The 18,218-nt window shown below is 54.3% G+C and overlaps 1 protein-coding gene and 1 long non-coding RNA gene across 3 annotated transcripts; one reads left to right on the top strand and one right to left on the bottom strand.

Annotated features, from left to right (window-relative positions):
• Positions 320-18,173, bottom strand: LOC110392165 (disintegrin and metalloproteinase domain-containing protein 9-like). Of its 2 annotated transcripts, XM_021384182.1 has the most exons (21): positions 17,836-18,171; positions 17,383-17,465; positions 17,118-17,182; positions 16,955-17,033; positions 16,743-16,819; positions 15,522-15,708; positions 14,539-14,613; positions 13,914-13,985; positions 12,978-13,147; positions 12,197-12,272; positions 11,485-11,639; positions 10,541-10,709; positions 8,857-8,946; positions 8,579-8,771; positions 6,715-6,820; positions 5,753-5,936; positions 4,374-4,451; positions 3,739-3,850; positions 2,190-2,292; positions 1,470-1,530; positions 320-503 (listed from the first exon to the last, which is right to left on the bottom strand). In XM_021384182.1, exons 1-20 carry the CDS (start codon positions 17,903-17,905, stop codon positions 1,515-1,517), a joined length of 2,160 nt encoding a protein of 719 aa, XP_021239857.1. In that variant the 5' UTR covers positions 17,906-18,171; the 3' UTR covers positions 320-503; positions 1,470-1,514. The 2 variants fall into 2 exon arrangements, with proteins under 2 accessions (XP_021239857.1, XP_021239856.1); XM_021384181.1 differs by lacking the exons at positions 320-503; positions 1,470-1,530; positions 2,190-2,292 and having other exon boundaries at positions 3,708-4,451; positions 17,836-18,173.
• LOC110392166 lies at positions 5,931-7,849 on the top strand. The gene is made up of 2 exons (XR_002434239.1): positions 5,931-6,812; positions 6,958-7,849. It is a non-coding gene; the product is annotated as an uncharacterized LOC110392166 (long non-coding RNA).

Raw genomic sequence — 18,218 nt, 5'->3', positions numbered from 1 at the left:
AATAGGTCTGCAAAAATGAGGGAGGAGGTGGTGGGCGATGGTGTTGTCTCCCTGCGAGGAAGAAGTGATTTGGGGACAAACGCTTTTCCCCGTGTCCTCTATTGCTTAACTTCTTCTAGAGGTGAGAAGGCGGAGCATGCAGAGGTTGGGAAGAACTCTGTCCACAAAATGAACAGCATCTGAAGGATCCGGGAGAAAGAAAAGGCAGAAAGTAAAGAGCAGGTGGAGCACGCGTGCTTCAGCGCCCAGGAGCTGCAGCGTGGGGCTGCAGCAGAGCGCAGGGAGCCGACGAGAGGGGATTTACCACCATCGCCAGAAATAGGAAGAAAAAAATGTTTATTCCGGTGAACCTAACGTTGTGACTGAAAATGGAACCGAAGCGAAATGGATGGGACAGGGGTGGGAAGCAGGGCTGGTTCCTGCAGAGCCCTCCGGGCTGCGGCCAGCCCTTGTGCTCCTGTGTCCTGCGCGGCTCAGGATTCCTGCGCCTCTGCTGGGCTCTCCTGCAAGACAAAACGCGGTGTCAGGGCTGCGTGGTTTCCCTCCAGCCCTGTTGTCCCAGGGCTTCCCTGCTCTCCTCCTGTCTTTTCTTTTTCACGTTGGCAGAGATGCGGTGCAGCTGTTGAAGCGTGCACCCTCCGCATGGCGCTCACTGCTTGATCTCATCAGCATCCCGAGACATCAGCTGCCCTGATTCATGCCACTGCAGAGGGCAGAGGGAAGTCACCTTCCCATCCGTGCCTCCAAGTTCACTTCTCTGTGAGCCACAGAGGTTCTGTGTTGAGCTGAGACCGCCGCTGCTCTTCTTTTCGCTCCGTTTCCCACTTCCTTACCTGTTTCCTTCTGTGTTTGTAACTAGAAGACTAGAAGGATTTATGTTACTTTTCCAGCCGGCTTATCCTTGGGAAAGCTGATCGGATGCCATGGCAGCAGCTTTGTGTCTTTTGGGCGAGCCGCATCGGTGCAGCAGAGCACAGCTCGCCCAGCAGCAATGGGCCCCATAGGAAAACCCCATGGCCAAGGGCACAGCAGAGCTCGGACCCGGCCCTGCTGCCACGTCTGATTTTCACCATTTTTTTTTTGGGGGGTGGGGAGGGAGAAATCTTGTTTTTCTTCCAACGTAGGCAACGTTCTTATTTCTGACAAGTACGAATGCTTTGTTTGGGCTTCGTGCAGCTGTGCTGTCGTGCTCTCGGAGCAGTCAGCCCGAGCTCACTGCTATTTATAGGAGCTCGGAATTTCCACATCAAACTGTCCCTTGGCCCAAATCAAAGCAGCTTTCTGCAGGGAAGCTGCGAAGCATCCGTCTCCTTTGGGTGCGTCCTCGCCTCTCTCGGCTTGCACCGGCAGAACCGGAGGAGCAGGAATTGCTGGGGAAGGGCCAAGAGGCATGGAGAGCACGGGGAAGCTGCGGTTTCCCAACCCCCTCCAAGAACGCTGGTTTGTAATGGCGATGGGAGCACGCTCACCTCTTGCAGAGGAGGAGGAGGAGTGGGATTGTTTCTTTGTTCCCGTCATCGACGTCGGCACCTGTGAAACAAAGCGCTCGGTGACTGGGAGCGTTGGAGGGAGATTTAGTGCAGGATGGGATGCTCCGGTTTAAGGACAGCAGCAAAGGAGGAGGAGGAGGAGCAGGGAACGCTTCTCTGTATGCTGTCCCCAAATCTTCCTTTTCTCAGCTCTTTCCTTCATAGAAAGAAGGGAAAAGCGAAGGAAGAGGTAAAGGAACTGAACGTTCCGACTGGGAAAAAGGGAAGAGCCACTTTGAAGAAGCGAAATTTTGTATGAAAAATAAAATACCCTGAAGTGAGACAGTGATTTTCATTTCACAATTCCTATGGAAAACCGTTTAAAAAAAAAAAAAAGCCAGAATGGGTTAAAAACGATTGAACTCTAGCTGCCATTTCCAGGTAAGAAACAGCAATGACAGAGCCGTGCTCCCAGCTCAGGCCGTGGTTGGTTGCCTTGCTCTGCAGAGAAAGAAGCCATAGAACCGCAGAATCATGGAGGTTGGAGAGGACCCCGAGATCCCCAGGTCCAACCCCAGCCCTCCCCACCGTGCCCGCTGACCGTGCCCCCCAGTGCCGCATCCCCACGGTGCTGGGACACCCCCAGGGATGGTGACCTCCCCCCCCACCTCGGGTATCCTGAGAGCCTGGGGTGGGTAGGGATTGTTGGAGCACGCCTACCTTCGGATACACTCGGCGATATCAGCCCTCTTGTACAGCAGGACGCCTGAAATCAGGATGAGGACAAGCAGCGTTCCGACGCTTTTTACCGTAGCTCCGTACTCTTGGGGGGGAAAACAGAGAACGTCACACTCTGTGCACACAGGTAGGAACGGAGGCTTGTCAGGTGTCCCCCCCCCGTGCACAAAGGACCGGGTGCTCGTGTGCGTGCCCTTGGACACCTCCCCAAGAGCCTTGGTGGGAGCTGCCGGTGCTCTCTGCTCTCTCAGAGGTGGAGAGCAAAGAAGGTAAGAGTGATGCTACATGGGCCTGGGAGCCATCGGGACTGCGTTGTAAGGAGGCTGAGGGCTTCGTACACGAGCGAGAAGCCTTCCCAGGAGGCACGGAGAAGGGCACGCAGGTGAAGAAACGTCCTGATATAGGCAGGAGGGTAAGCAGTTTGAGCTGAGCATCTGATAGTTGAGTCTTCAGCATGTGGGTGGGAGTGTGGGTATAGAAACGTGGGGGGTTGTTTGCAGGGAAGGTGTGGAAGGGTTTGCTCCTCCCAGCACGGCCGAGGAACCAACATGGGGACACAGGCTGGACCTAAACGCCGGCATCAGCCGTTCTCCATGAGCTGGGGAGCACAGCACAGCCTCTTGGGTCCCTTTGTCCCCGTGCAAAGCAGGTGAGATATCACAACGCTATTGGAAGAACAGCTGGGTGGAGGGACGGAGCGCTCGCTGCTCCAAACTGCTCCATTCCTGCAGTGCCAGCGGGCCCAGCGCTGCCTCGTTTGCCATTTGCCCGGCCGAGCAATCAGCAGAAAGTGCTCGTAGCTCTTCATCATCATCAGGAGCGATGGGCAGAGAGGGCCGGGGAGGAGCCTGAAAGCCATCCGTGGTCAGGCACTGGGGGTTGTGTGGCCCTGAGTGACGGTGTGGTTCTGTTCATCAGCAAGTCATAATAGATGGGAAGGCAGAGGAGCATCTCTCAGGGGTGCGTGCCCGGAAAATATTTATTTATCTCCCTTCCTCCCAGGGTTGGAGCCCTGCTGGAGATGTCTATTAAGAGGAGAGGAAAATTCTCCTAAGAGGGTTCTGATGAGCTGAGCAGACGCTCCTCATCAGCTGTCTTAATGAGCTGTGCGCTGGCTGCTTGGCCCTGGTGCTTAATGGAATCGATCTGCAGCTCCTGTGGGTGCACTGGGAGCAGCCAGAGAGAGGGCGGGCAGGGCAAGCACCACTGCAGTGAGAAAAAGGAGGTGAGATAAGGGGGGAGAAAAGGGAATAAGACAGAATAGAGTTAGAATAGAAATAAAATAGCCGAGTAGAATTGGGTAGAGCTGAGTGTAGAAGAATAGCTCGGGTGGAAGGGGCCTACGAAGCTCAAGCCCAAATGGAGTCCAGATCTGATGTGGCTACGGAGCAAAGGAAAAAGAGATGCCCGAAGCGAGGCTGAGATGGTCTGGAAGCACAGGTGGAAAGCTACCAAGCTCACCCAAGAGGAGAAAATGTGGAGGGGCAGCGTGATGGGCAGAGTGGCTGAGCCCACCCTGCAGCGCGCTTACCGTCGTAAGAAGGAGGCGGTCCGCTGTCAACGCTGCCTCCAAACCCTTCTGCCCTGCAGTCCGGAGGGGCCCATCCGAAATCACAGTGACAGTTTTTCCTGTTGTTGCAGACCTGAAAGGAAACGAGTGTTTTAGGGCGTGAAAAACGCAGCGGTCACGTGGCAGCCCCGCGTTTTCGCAGGGGATCGGCCGCTAGCGCTTCGTCTCAGCAGGACCAGCAGAGCAGGGCAGCGTGGAATCTGCACCCTCAGATCAATAGGCCACTCTCCTTTGGTGGAAATGAGAGCAACGTTACAGAACAGAGCATGCATTTTTCAGGAGATCTCTCCAGCTCCGGAGGATTCGGACTCGGTGGTGCTGACAGCTGCACTGAAGGGTGAAGCGTTGCGACGTGGACGTCGCTTTTTGCAATGTTTGTGGGAACAAAGAAGAAAAACGGCAGAGGAAGGCGGCGAACGCCGCGATGGAGAACTGCAGGCTGCCAGAGCAGGATCTGGGGGGAAGTCATGTGTGGAAACCAAAAGAATCTTTGTGCTGGGCCAGGAACCGTTCTGGACCTCTCCATTGCTTTGAAAGGCAAATTTACATTTCACGTACTCTACTCTTCCAAGGACAGCTGGAGGTTTTCTACCTACCCCTCTGCCATGGCATTGCTTCACGGTGCAGTCGCTGCGGAGAAAAGCTGCGCTGACACAGGTCCTGTTGATGCATATCTGCAGGAAGAGGCAGATTGTGTTAGTGATGAGGTAAAGCAGCAAGTGCTGGGAGGGGGCACTGACTGGTGAAGTAGGATAGGATCACAGAGTCAGCCCGGCAGTGCTTTCCATTCATAGAACCACAGAATTGAAGAATTGCTCAGGTTGGAAAGGATTCGGTCTCTTTCGTTCAAGGGTTTCCATTCCCTCTCTCCGAAGAAGCAATAGGAGAGCGAAAAAGGAAGGTCTTGGGTTCCTAGGTTGAGACAAACCAAAAGCAAGACTAAAGAAACCCAAGCGAGAGTCGCAACATGCACCGAAATCAGTTCTACCTCAAGAGTCATTCGTTTGCTGCAAAAACCCAGCAGCTGTGCCAATCTGTACCAAGTACCCCACGTGCCTGCTCTTCTCACACCTTCCTTCAATAGAATTGTAGAATCACAGAGTCATAGAATGGCCTGGGTTGAACAGGACCTCAAAGATCATCTGGTTTCAACCCCCTACTGAGTGCAGGGTCGCCAACCACCAGCCCAGGCTGCCCAGAGCCACGTCCAGCCTGGCCTTGAATGCCTGCAGGGACGGGGCATCCACAACCTCCTTGGGCAACCTGTTCCAATACCTGCCCAAGGCTGGTGAGAATGGATGGGTTTTGGATGGACCCCACACACCCACCCTGACCTTTGTATGTATGCGCTCAGCGAATAATGTGGAACATCCTCGTATCTCTAGGAGGCACGCAGGTGTCTCCTCTGGGTGGAAGCAGATATATTTCCAGCTTTTGGCCTTGCAAATTAATTGCTTTTGCAATGCCTGGTTGCGTTTGGTGGGAGGCATGGGACCCATCTCTTCTGGAAGGGGAACTCTACCAAAGCCGGCGCTGGAGAGCTCCTTCCCTGCTGGTGGAACTCAGCACGCGTGTTTTTCTTAGAAACGTTCTCTGCCGTATGGTAGCAAGAAACTTCTCCTTCAGCATGTCACTGCCTCGGCAGGCCTTTGGGATCCCGAGTGGCTCATGGGGAAGAAATGAGCCCTATTCTGGGAAGAACATTTCCAACACTTTTGCGCGCGCCACAAATAAACGCTGGCTCTGATCGGTTGCTCCGAAAGAAGCGGGGAATCTCTTGCTCCCCTCTTCTGATGGAAAGGCAGCAAGCGTGCTGCCCGCAACAAAAGCTACGGCGACGTGGTGCCGTTTCCCAGCTGCTAAGGGAGGCCTGAACAAGGAGGAGGCTGGCATCAGAGCTCACGAACACTTTCTTTAGGAAGAAAACCCTTCCCTTGAACCCCCGCCGTGCCCCCTTCTAGCTACCTAGGGGTACCTTGTTTGTGCCGCACGACGTGCCGTCCTTCACCGAGCCCTCGTCAGGCGTGTCGAAAGCCAGGTGGAACTCCAGCCCCCAGCAGAGCTGGTTGTTCACCAGGGTCTGGATCACGGTCTCGCCGTCTTGCCGGACCGGCACTTTTTTGATGTTGACGCATTGCACTCTCCCACACAGGATGTTCCTGAGGTAGACAGACAGACAGACAGACAGACAGACTGTTGCGAGGTCTGCGGGGACGTCGGAAGGCGCGGTGATCCGCGGGGCTGGCTGGTGTCAATGTGGACTCTCCTGTTGGGGCCTATCCTGGAGTTGCAGAGATACTTCCCCTTGTCTTTTTGAGCCTTGCTTTTCATGAGTGTTCCCTAGTTCTTATAAAATATGAGAAATGATGATATTTATGCTGGGAAGAATTAAGTCTCGTTCTTCCCAAGCTCATCTCTGTGGCCAGAGGTGGCAAGAGTGAAGCTCAAGTTTTGCTTGTGGAGCGCTCAGCAGTAACAGAGAAGGAAGGTAAGCTGAATGACGAATTTTCATTCTGGTCTCTGCTCTAACGATGGCAGTGTCCCAGTCCTTGGTGAAATGCCAAATTGCAAGCTTGAGGAAAAGCAAGCCAGGCAGAGAATCATTGAATGGCCTGGGTTGGAAGGACCTTAAAAGTTACCTAGTTCCAACCCCCTGCTGCGGGAAAAGATACCTCCCAGTGACTACGCATAGGGAAAATCCCCAAGGTGGGCAAACCTCCTTTATCTCGAAATGTTATCCTTATCAAACCCTACAGGACAGAGCTGGGAAGGAAAGCAACCCAGTCCGGCTGGTTGATGGGATGACCCCTTGGAGAAGGAAAGCTGGGAACCCATTGTGCCCAAATCCCAACCACGAAATCAGGCTGAACGTCTCTCCAAAGAGGCTCCGAGTGCCTCTGGTGGCACGCACGGGGGTGATGCCCACGCTCATCTCACCGCTCCAGGCACTTGGTGTAGTGCGTGCCGTTCCAGCCGCAGTTCCCGCAGCGATCCCCGCGGACGTTCACGTCCCTGAAGCAGCTCAGCGGGGCACGGTGGGCGGCTGCAGGGGGAAAGAGGAGGGGGGTGGTTGTGGCAAAGAGGCTCCTGGTGGGTTTCGTGGGCGTTCTAAGTGACCTGCTGTATTCTATTGATTTTTTTTTTTTTTCTCTTGTTTTCCCCTTTTTGACTGCAACGAAGTGGCTACGTGGAGAGATTTGCTGCAAGGAAACAATCCGTGATCAGAGAACGGACCATGCTCGTTTATCCGGAATAATCTGGAGCAGAAGACTGGAATAAAGTCTGCAAATCTCTCCAAAGCCTATGTATTTTTTTTTTTTTTCACTAAAACAAATGAGCCAGTATATCTTAGATTTATCCTGCAACCAGAATCCCTACCATTACGCTCCGTATTAACAGTAATGATCCTTGTCAGACGTCAGACACAACTCCCAGAGCTGGCTTTGAGCAAGGCAGAACCATTCCCAACCCAGGGAGCTCCCAGTTCTTTCAGAACATCCTTGTATTTGCCAAACATTGCCTACATCGTGACCAACACCACCACCTTCGTGTGCAAGGGTTATGGCTCTGCAGATACCCAACTTCTTATAGATGTGGTAGAGCACGAAGGAACGTGGTTTTATTTGCAGGAGACTTGTGTGTGCTCATAATGAAACCTCCAGCTCCGGTCCTGGTGGTCACTGCTGTCATTACCGAGGAGGAAGTGCAGAGCACATCTGCTCTGCCGCGGCCTTGGGACGTGACTTGGGGAAGTTTGGTGCTTCCTACAGAACTGAGACAGCCCCAAAGAGGATGTGGGCATGCACTGCGCGTCACGTCAGAACTGGGGGAAATGCAGATGCACAAATTGAGAGCACTGCGGCTTTCAGCTGCACGGGAGGGGTCTCAGTGGCTGTTTTATGCACACCTTTGTTTCTGGGTCTTCTCTACTGACAAGTGCCATTCCCGTGTCCCACTGAGATTCACCTAAATGGCACTGCAGCAGCTGGTGCCTGAGGAAACCACTTTTCTGCTGCCCTAGCTATTGTAAATAAAAACTTTATACTGTCTTTTAGATATGTTGTTTCACCTATATAGTTGTATAGCTACCACTATTTTTCATGGGGCATTTCAAAAGGATTCTGTAATAACCTCCTCTCATCCTTCTCTCCCCCAGGTGCACAGCCCCATCAGGAGTTGCTCCATGCCCCCCATCTCTGCACCCTCACTGGGCTCTCCCCAGCAGTTCCCCATCTGCATGGAGCTGGGGAGCCCAGCACTGGGCGCAGTGCTCCAGGTATGGCCCCCCCAGGGCAGAGCAGAGGGGAGGAGCACCTCCCTGCCCTGCTGGCCACGCTCTGTGCTCCTCAGGGTTCCACTGGCTTTCTTGGCCACCAGGGCACACAGCTGCCTCATGGTCAGCCTGTGGCCGACCATCAGCCAACTGTTGGCCAACCAAGATTCCATTGGCCTTCTTGGCCAACCGGGGCACACAGCTGCCTCATGGTCAACTGCTGGCCAACCGTTGGCCAACCAAGACTCCACTGACCTTCTTGGCCACCATGGCCACACTGCTGCCTCATGGTAAACATTGGCCAACCATTGGCCAACCAGGACACCATTGGCCCTCTTGGCCTTGGGGTCACACTGCTGGCTCATGGTCACCCTGCTGGCCACCAGGACCCCAGGTCCTTCTCCACAGAGCTTCTTTCTAGCAGCCCAGCCCCCAACCCCTACTGATCCATGCATGATGAAGCGTTTCTAAGGCCAGAGCTAATTCCACGTGGGATGATTTGCTAATTGCTTGAGTGAGCTATCTTGCCTCTGCCGAACAAAGCCTTGCACTGCGCCTCGTGGCTGTGGCACTGCCCTTCGTAGCAGAGGTCGTCGTTGCCACACGGAGTTCCATCTTGCTTGAACACATCCACGGGGCAGCTCGCTGAGTTGCCGTTGCAGTACTCTGGCAGGTCACACGCGCTCTGGTACGCTCTGCAGATTTTTCCTGCTGGCTGAAACTGTGAAAACGAAACAAAACAAAACAAACGAGCGTTGGTTCTCCCGCGTTGCGAAGGCAGTGGCAGCGGTCGTGGTGTACCTCACCTGACACTTGTGGCAGCATTCCCCTCTGTAGCAGGAAGCTTCTGGGGCGAGCATGCAGTTGGAGAAGCAGCATCCTTCCTCCAGGCATTCCTGGAAGTAAATCATGCCAGAAGACCGTGGTAGTACAGCTTCTGGCCAGGACCACCTACTCCAGCATAAGGAACATAAAATTAATGGAAATTACAGGAAGGAGAAGCCTGCTCTTTTCTGCTGCTCTTCAAGCACTTGGCTTTCTGGGGTTCTGTGGCACAGGGAAGGACACCTCATGCCCTCACTTATGAAGCATTTCCCATTTTTCTCTCCAGATGAACGCTTCCATCCCATCTCTGCTCACCAGCCAACCTACCTGCTTCGCGGAGATGCTCTAAGAATAGGTTCATTGGTGTTGCCAGGGTGCTTGGAAACCCCTCTGAGCAGAACGGGAGAGCTTGTTCTCCCTTCCTGTCGTTTTTCCCTTCTTTTGTCCTTTCCTTCCTTCCCTTTTTTCAGCTCCTCCAGCCATAATCCACCTTACAATTCCAAATTCCCCGAATGCTTCATGATGCCAGAGCTGCTGGTTGGACTCCATTGTCTTAGTGGTCTTTCCCAGCCCCAATGGTTCTATGATTCTATGACTCTGAACTTTGTCCCATAAACAAAATTAATGACTTGAATTTTACAGATGCCTGGAATGTAGAGAGACCTGCTTTTTAGCTCTCCTTACGTAGCAATGGATTTTTAGCTTAAGGAGGGGATTCAGAAACAGTAATGGGTTATCACACAGGGACACAAACCCTAAGGAAGAGGAAATAATGGGGGCTTCAGCAAAGGCCACAGCTCCCAGACTGCTGACAGAAAACAAGACTTGGGGTCACCTGGAGGGGCCAGACGTCTCATGTGGCATTTGAGAGGGAAGGCAGGACGTTGTTAAGACTCCTTGTGGGGTGTTTTAAGGGGATTCTGAGGACGTGCAAAATGGGATGGCTTGGGGGAAGGACCAAAGGTGGAGAGAGACGGAGGTGGATTGGGGTGGGCCAAGTGTGGGAGATGGAAAAGAGAAGGGTAAAAGGGGCTGCAACGGGGGCTCCTGGTGGGCACGCTTGACCTCGTGTCTGATGGAGGAGAAGAGCTCTGGGATCAGCCATCAGGGGGCTGGGGGCTGCGTGGTAGGAGCTGGATTTCCATGGGGTGGACCCTCTAGGAGCGAGGTGCAGGGCGTTCTGCCCATGCCTACATCAGGCCCACGTGCAAACCGCTCTATGGGGGACACGTCAGGGCGAAGGCTGCGTTTTGGTTGAGCGGCACAAATCGTTCCGTGAGTGCTATGTGAGTTTTCGCTGGAGAATTCAGCCTTGCTGAAGTGTTGCAACCGCACGGGTTGCAGCAGTGGAGATCCACCAACGTGCACGTGCTCCTAGGAGCACTTCTTCCGCTGACTTCAGCATAAATACAAATAGAAAAAAAGAGAACAGAAACAGAAAAGCTCTTGTTTTGTAGGCGAGGAGATGGCGAGTGGACATGATTTACCCGTACATAGAGCAGCTTGGATGCAAAGACGCGTCCCTTCCGCAGAGCCCCCGGCTTTGACCATCTGAAAACCCTCATTGTGATGAGCGTTGGTGCAGCTTTTACAATTGCAAGAGCACTACAGTTTTACCAACGCTATTCTGTCGTGCAGATTGCGGTGAAATACTTAATTGCTCACCTTGTCATTGCCACAGTCGCATTCCTCTCCTCTTTCCAGGACACCGTTGCCACAGAGTTCGAAAAGAGATGGTTTTAAAGGCGGTATGTTGAGCAGGCAAGGTTTGCTTTTCCTTATTACTTCCTCATCATATTCCTTCAGAGTGCAGTTACTGAATGCCAAGCAAGATCTGCAAGAAAAGAAATAATTACGTATGTATAACCATACCACATATATATAACCCAAGAGGTTGCTTTTCCAGCAGATGATGGTGAAAGCTGAAGGAGCAGAGGGCCATGAAATGCAGTGCCCCGACTTGCTGAGGTCTTTACCCCACCATATGCAGAAGCAGGGCTGCTGATGACCCCCTCTGAAATGGGCTTCAGGAAATTTTAGTTAATTGGTGGGGTGATTTTTCTTCATTGTGGTCCTGTAACAAGAGAGAGGGTGGAAGGAGCATCTCCTGCCGCTTGCAAGGTGACTTTCCTGGAAGATGTAAATGTGCAGATGTTGTACTAAGGGCTGTGGTTTGGCGGGTTTATACTGGTGGCGGGTGGGTGGTTGGACTGGATGATGTTGGGGATCTTTTCCAACCTTGGTGGTTCTATGGTTCTGTGATGTATTTCCAAAGGAAGGAATCGCAACCAGGCAGTGCAAGAGGAGCGGTGCGGTGACCCCGCGCTGCAGGAGGCATCACACCCAGCCACGAGACAGCTGCAAGCAGCGCTTGGAGAAAGCAGGTGGGAAATGGACAGAGTTATTGCATCCCCGATGGAACCCAGGAAGAGGAGTTTGCTGTGGTTGTGCGTCTGAGGGAAAGCTGGGATCTGTCTTATCTGGCCCGTCTTATCTACAGCAGCCACATGTCCCTACAGAATCCCCAGCAGCCAGTGGGAGGTGGGGAGCAGAAGGCAGGCACCCAAATCTCACCCAAAGCGATGGAGGGAGAACCAGGCTTCACTCACCCCGGCGACGATCCCATGATGCATCCTCTGTGGGTGCAGTTGCAGGCACAGGATTTGTGCCGAAATTTTTTCCCGTCGTCGTGGTTGAAGCCCAAGCTGTGGCCGATCATGTGCGCCAGGGTCATCACATTCTGGACAGTGTCTTGGCCAGAGAACTGCAGGAGAAAAAACACAAGCCTGCGCCTTCTTGAGCAGGGGGTGTGGGTGCGGAGGTGTGCAGAGCCAGACTGCCAGCGCTGTGACATTTGTGCCAATGGGGAACTCTTCTTCTCCAAATGAGTGGTTGCACACTGGGATGGGCTGCCCAGGGGATGGGGGAAGGCATCGTTCCTGGAGATGTGGCACCGAGGGACAGTGAACCATGGAGATGTGGCACCGAGGGACAGTGAACCATGGAGATGTGGCACCAAGGGACAGTGGACCAAGATGTGGCACTAAGGGACAGTGAACCAAGGAGATGTGGCACCGAGGGACTGTGGACCACGGAGATGTGGCATCGAGGGACAGTGGACCAAGATGTGGCACCAAGGGACAGTGGACCACGGAGATGTGGCACTGAGGGACGTGGTTTAGTGGTAGTGATGGGCTGGGGTTGGACTTGGGGATCTCGGAGGTCTTTTCCAACCTGGATGACTCCGTGATTTGATGACTCTCAGAAATTGTAAGTATGGTTTATGGGGGGAACATGACGGTCTGTGAGGTCTCCCCTTACCGAGACGACGCCGACGGAGTTGGGCTGGCACACCGTCCCCTTCCAGGTAAAGCCCCGCTCCTTGTAGTGCTCACCACTGCGGCAGAGAAGTTTGGGCATCAGAGAAACGCGCTATAATTTCATCGCAACAACGGGACGCATTGCCTGGGAAATCATGGCTGCAGGTAGCAAGGATCTCCTTCTGAAAGCAGAACCCACGGGCATCCCTTCATCACGCCGACCTGCTGGGCTGGCCGCGTGCCTTCCCATCCCTGCAGGGCTGTGGGCTGAACACGCACGGATACACAACACGTGTCCTAGCATGAAGGAGATTTCTTTCCTTGCAAAGGGAAGTCAAAGCAGAAGCAAAGTACGAGGTCTTAACACAAGCAAACGAAGTGAGTGATTAAACAGCTTGCAGGCTGAGCTCTGACTCCTTCATCCAAGGCTTTAGTTCAAATATTGGGTTGTAAAGCACCCAAGAATGGGTTAGCGAGTCTAAAAAATGAATAGCCAGTCTACGTATGAGATTACGATAATTCAGTTATGGACAACTGTATTGAAACTGGAAGCAAGATGTACGCAGTGTGTGCACATCTGTGGGAAACCTTGAAAGAGGACAAGGAAAGGGAGGGGCAACGTAATTAAAACCCTCCGTGTACCAATTTACGCGACAAACGCGTGCCGATGAATAACGCGGGCTAAGCCGGAAAACCTCCCCTTGTAAAACCTCACCAGGACAGAAGGACAATTAGCATGCACATGCAGAAATTAAGAAGGCCGGGGAGGAAGCCGTCCTTACAGCAGCAGCTCCACGTGGTCGTAGCTGAGGCGACCCTCAGCATCCCTGTGGCACCAGCTGCTGAAGAACTGCAGCGTCTGGGCCAGGCTCTGCGTGGCCACCACCTGGTCCCTCGTGGTCCACATCTCCACCGTGCTGAGGACGATCTGCAGCTTCATGCGCTTGTAGACCTGCGGGGAAGCCAGGGCATGGGTGGGTTCGTTGTGGGGAAGGGTGGTAGGAAACGGCCTCAAGGTTGCGCCAGGGGATGGAGAGGTCGCGTGTTTGGAAGAAGTTCACCATGGAAAAAGCCACCGAGCGTTGGACCAGGCTGCTCGGGGGGCTGGGGGCATCCCCAACCTTGGAAGCGTTTGGGACGTGCTGGGACTCGGTGGGTCATCACCATGGTTGGGCTGGGCGACCTGGGACACCTTGGCCAAGCTGGACAGCTCGGTGCTTCCTGTTCCCACCTCGGTGGTTCTGGGATTCTGCCTCCTGCCTCTGTCTGGAACTAAATCCGGAGCCGAGCTCTAGAGCCGAGCGCTGGCGGCTGAGCGTTCTGTTTATTTCCCTGCATGATGGTAATGCAGCAGGGCTTTCTGCCTGGCTCGTCTGGGAGTGACTGAGCTCGTGGCTGCCGCCCCAGTGCCCCATCAGTGTTCTTTCCAAAGGTTCAAAGCAAGATAATGAAGAGAGAGGGAGAACATAATGAGCTACCAGGAAGCATTTAGCACCGATAATGCGTATTCCATCGAGCAGCTTCAAGGGGATAATTTCAAAATCATCTCTCAATTGGCTCCGCTCGCACTTGAAGCAATTTTTTAGCCGCGGAATTGGGTTTCGCATCGTTCAGGAGCACATCGCTGCCTGGCAGTGTTTGCAGACACAGCAGCCTCCCCCTCCCCAGGCTCCTGGCTTGGAACCGAGCGTGGTTGGCGTGATCCCGCGGGAACTCACCGTGTTCAGGATGTTGCTGATGGACATGAAGAGGTGCAGCATCAGGGTCTCGTTGTGTTCCTTGGCTTTGAACTGGAAGGGGAGAAGGGACGCGTTACGGCCTCGGGGTGTCAACAGGAAGCCCCCCAGGCCCCCCCAGCCCCCAGCTGCTTCCCAGCTGTGTGGATGTGCATGGGCCAGGAGATGGGGGTCACCATCCCTGGAGGGGCTCCAGAGCCATGAGGATGTGGCACTGAGGGACTTAGTGGGATGGGCTGGGGTTGGGCTTGGGGACCTTGGAGGTCTTTTCCAATCTTTATGATTCTGTGCCCCACAGAGTAGGATTTGCCACCCCACTGTGGCTCTGTCATTTTGGGAAGATGGCTTGTGGCATAGGCAGGACCCAGCTCATTCAGTAAAGTGATGCAGGGGGAGGTGTGCTTGCTTGCAGTAGCCTCCTGTTACAGCAGTGCCCACACTGCATGCTGCCTGAAGAAGGGCTTGGATTTGCTGCGCATCAGTGACGGGTTCTTTCCTGAAGACGCTGGGGCAGCAGGGTGCCCTGTTTGCAGAGGAAGCGTTCGGTGCTTCCAACACAGCACAACGACCAGAGCAAAGTACCACGGTGATGGCACCTGGCGCTTACCAGCTCCTTGTTGGTGATAAGAGCTAGTTCCAGGTATCTGGTGGACACGGGAAGGCTCTCGAGACCGGGCACCTCCTGCAAGAGGGAACATACGACACAAATCACGTCCTGGGGGGTGCTCAGGGCTCTGAAGCTTTGCAAACCCGAGGTGCAGGATTTCCCTGGTGACCAGAGCACAAGAACACGGAGGCTACGTGATAGGGAAGGAAAAATGTTAATGAGTGCAATGAGTAATCAGGAACAGAACAGAGAGCTTCGGAGTCAGAATACGGTGATAGATGGGGGCTTTGGGGTGGCAGGTCACCTGGCATTGCTCACGTTCAATTTTTGCATGATTTTCCTACCTCTCAGACCACTTTTTAACCATGAAATATACCTCCAAAATGCTGTTCTGCACCAGGGCGTGCTCCGCCCAGCAGCCCATCAAGCTGCAGGAGGCCAGCAGCTCCTCGCTGCAAGACTCCAAGTGGTCCTGGACTGAAGCTCCAGCCACTGGAAGGGCACTGGAATGGCTCCTATGTTATCAGAGAGCAGCATCCTGGGTGTCACTCCTGATTTCTTGCCCCGAATGCAATCGCAGCACGTTGGGATCAGCCAGTCTGGGGCTGTCAGCAATCCCTGCTGGCGGGTACAGCGATGACACCGTGTCTCAGCTCTCCTGACACCAGGGACAGCGATGACAACCGTCCTCACCAGCCCCAGAAGCAGTGACAAAGCAAATGATTGCTTTTTGTTCTTCCGAAAACCAGCACTTAACAAACCCATTTCCTCCGGGAAACACGGGAGCGGTGTTTCTGAGCAGCAGAGAAGTGGCAGATGCACGCGTGCCGACAGCACTGGAGCTTTTCCCGTGTAATCTGAGCAAACCAGGTCAGCGCAGAACAGAAGCGCTCCCTGATGCTCGCATAAAACCCAACCTTTCCCGTAACCCACGTGCACCGAATGTGGTTTGATGCTGACCCAAGAAGACAGAGCGCCCGTACCTCGATGACGAGGATTTTCCGGCTGCTGTTGGCGAGGTCTCCGTCCTCGGTTGGGTGCTCCATGGGCAGCTGGCAGGGCAGGACCGAGCTCTCCTCCAGCGCCGTCCGGTAGATGAGGTGCTGGAACGTGGAGGAGTTCTGCACCGGCTCCACCTCGTACCGCAGGTCCCTGATCTGCAGAATTCCTCTGGGTGTTCAGACAGGGAGAGGGGAGCGGGTTGGCTTCTGACATGGGTCAGTCATGGCGAGAAGAAGCCGAGTGCTGGAGGGGTGGGCTGTCCCGAGGGCACGGGCCGTCAGGCAGAATCCCCCGCAGTCCATGCCCTACGTGTTTGGGAGCAGTTGTAGCTGAGTTGTGGCACTGACAGGAGGTTGTAGTGAGGTGGAGGCTGGCCTCTCCCACGTGACAGGGATAGGGGGAGAGGTGACAGCCCCAAGTTGTGCCAGGGGAGGGTCAGCTTGGGTTTTAGGGAGCATTTGCTCTCCAAATGAGTGGTGATGCATTGGCACAGGCTGCCCAGGGAGTGGTGGGGTCACCATCCTGGGGGTGTTCCAGAACCATGGGGATGTGACACTGAGGGTCATGGTCTGTGGTGGTGATGGGTCGGGGTTGGGCTTGGGGATCTAGAAGCACTTCTACAACCTGAATGATTCTGTGATTTGATGACTCTATGAACCTGTAGGCAGGGACCCAGTGAGAAGACACAAGGAGCTCACCTAAAACATCTATGGGAAAAAGTGTCATGCCCAGCATTTAGTGAATGTGAGACGTGCTTGAAAGAGCTATCAAAGCTTTGGGGAAAAGTTAACAAACTGCAGATGAATGCTATACATTGCTCAGAGAATCATGGAATCATAGAATGGAAGGGACCATAAGGATCATCGAGCCCAACTCCTAAATATTAAATGAAAGGGAGCAGGCAGTAGAAGCTCTGTACTGCACATCTCCTAGGGAAGATCCACCTTTAGGCTGCTAATCCCCACACCAACACTGTGGTGTGGCTAAATAGGATCTTTCTGCAGATGTATTTACATCCTAAAAATCCAGGATGCATTGCTCAGTGCATGGCCCCACCTGATCCCATGCTGGAATCCAGGATGCATTGCTCAGTGCATGGCCCCACCTGATCCCATGTGGAATCCAGGATGCACTGCTCAGTGCATGGCCCCACCTGATCCCATGCTGGAATCCAGGATGCATTGCTCAGTGCACGGCCCTACCTGATCCCGTTGCAGGTGCTGAGAGCCACGACGGAGCCTGGGGAACCTTCCACAAAGCCCTGGTAGAAGCAGTCGTCCTGCAAGGTACAAGCAGGCTTAGAAATGCATCCAGAGAGGGAAACTTGAAAATCACAATGTGGAGTCTTTGCATAACAATGATTTTTTTTGGGGGGGGAAGGGAATATTTTTGGCGTTCCTCAATTTTCCCACACCTGGATGTAGGGGAACTCGGTGATCAGCTCTCCCCTGGCACCGTACGTGTAAACCGGCAGGTCCTTGGCTACCAGGTTTCTGGAAAGCAAAGCAGAAATTCGGGCTCACCCCATAGGGGACCCGCTTGGAGGCAGCAGAGGAGGAGCCGGAGCAGAGCCTTACTTCGCCCGCGTCAGATGGATGACGTGGTATCTTCCCTCTGCCGTGATTAAATAGGCCACGTCGTCCTGAAACACCCAAAGCATCGTGTTTAGATTTCGGGAATTTCTTTCTTTTCGACCACCTCCCCTTATGGAAACCCCATCTGGAAGCTGATTTGGAGCTGCCCCTCTCCCAGCTCCCCGTCCGACCTGCACGGCGGGCAGGGCTGGGGGCATCCCGGCTCCGAAAATGACGCTTCCCAGCATCATCCCCCAAAGCTCCTGACCTGTGGGGCAGCCCCATGCCTCAGCTCCAGCTGCCTCGGGACGATCACTTCGGAGTAGACGACCCTCGATGCTCCACTAAGGCCTGGAAGAGATTCTGCACTGGGGACCGGGGTGGGAAGCATTTCCCACCCCCGCCGTGCAGGAGAAGGATTTTGAGGGGATTTTTGACGTGTACATCAATGTCACATTTCAATTTGCAGATTCTTCAGTGAGAGGTGTGGAGGAGGGCGTTCAGCATCTCTCTTCACCGCTGATACCACCTTCTAATGAAGCGTGAGAGAGGAGCATCCCCACACGTTTATCTCTTTATTTAAACCGGGAGAAACGGGGCAATTTACAGAATTTAGGATGCTGAGCCCTGCGTGCCTCCTCCTGCTCGTGTCCCCCAGCCCATGTCCCACCTGCCACGTCCCCCTCCCACGCCTCCCACACACCCCGTGCCCCTGTCTCACCTGAGCAGAGGATCAGGATCAGTGCCATGACCCCCGTGCCCCCCAGGGGTGGGCAATGCCCCGTCCCCATCCTTGTGACCCTGGCAGCCCGGTGAGCCCTGTTGGGGATGCGGCGTCAGCCAGGCACCTTCCCCAGTGCCCCAGATCCCTGCTGGCCCCAAGACCCCACTGTCACCCTCACCCACGTCCCCCCCCATCCCCCACCAGCAGCCCAATGGGATATCTCTGCTTCCTGCCCCACCTGGACCTGTCCCGCCCTCACCCCACTGCCACACAGCCTCACCTCCCCACCCTCCAACTGCCACCTGGGCTCCATCCCCCACCTTCCAATGACCTGGAGCCCCTCCACCTGCCTCCCATCCCCATCCCCATCCCCATCCCCA

Source organism: Numida meleagris, chromosome 1 (assembly GCF_002078875.1).
Source record: "Numida meleagris isolate 19003 breed g44 Domestic line chromosome 1, NumMel1.0, whole genome shotgun sequence".
Classification (NCBI taxonomy): domain Eukaryota; kingdom Metazoa; phylum Chordata; class Aves; order Galliformes; family Numididae; genus Numida; species Numida meleagris.
The sequence above is the reverse complement of the archived record's forward strand: the minus strand, read 5'-3'. Positions and strand labels throughout refer to the sequence as shown.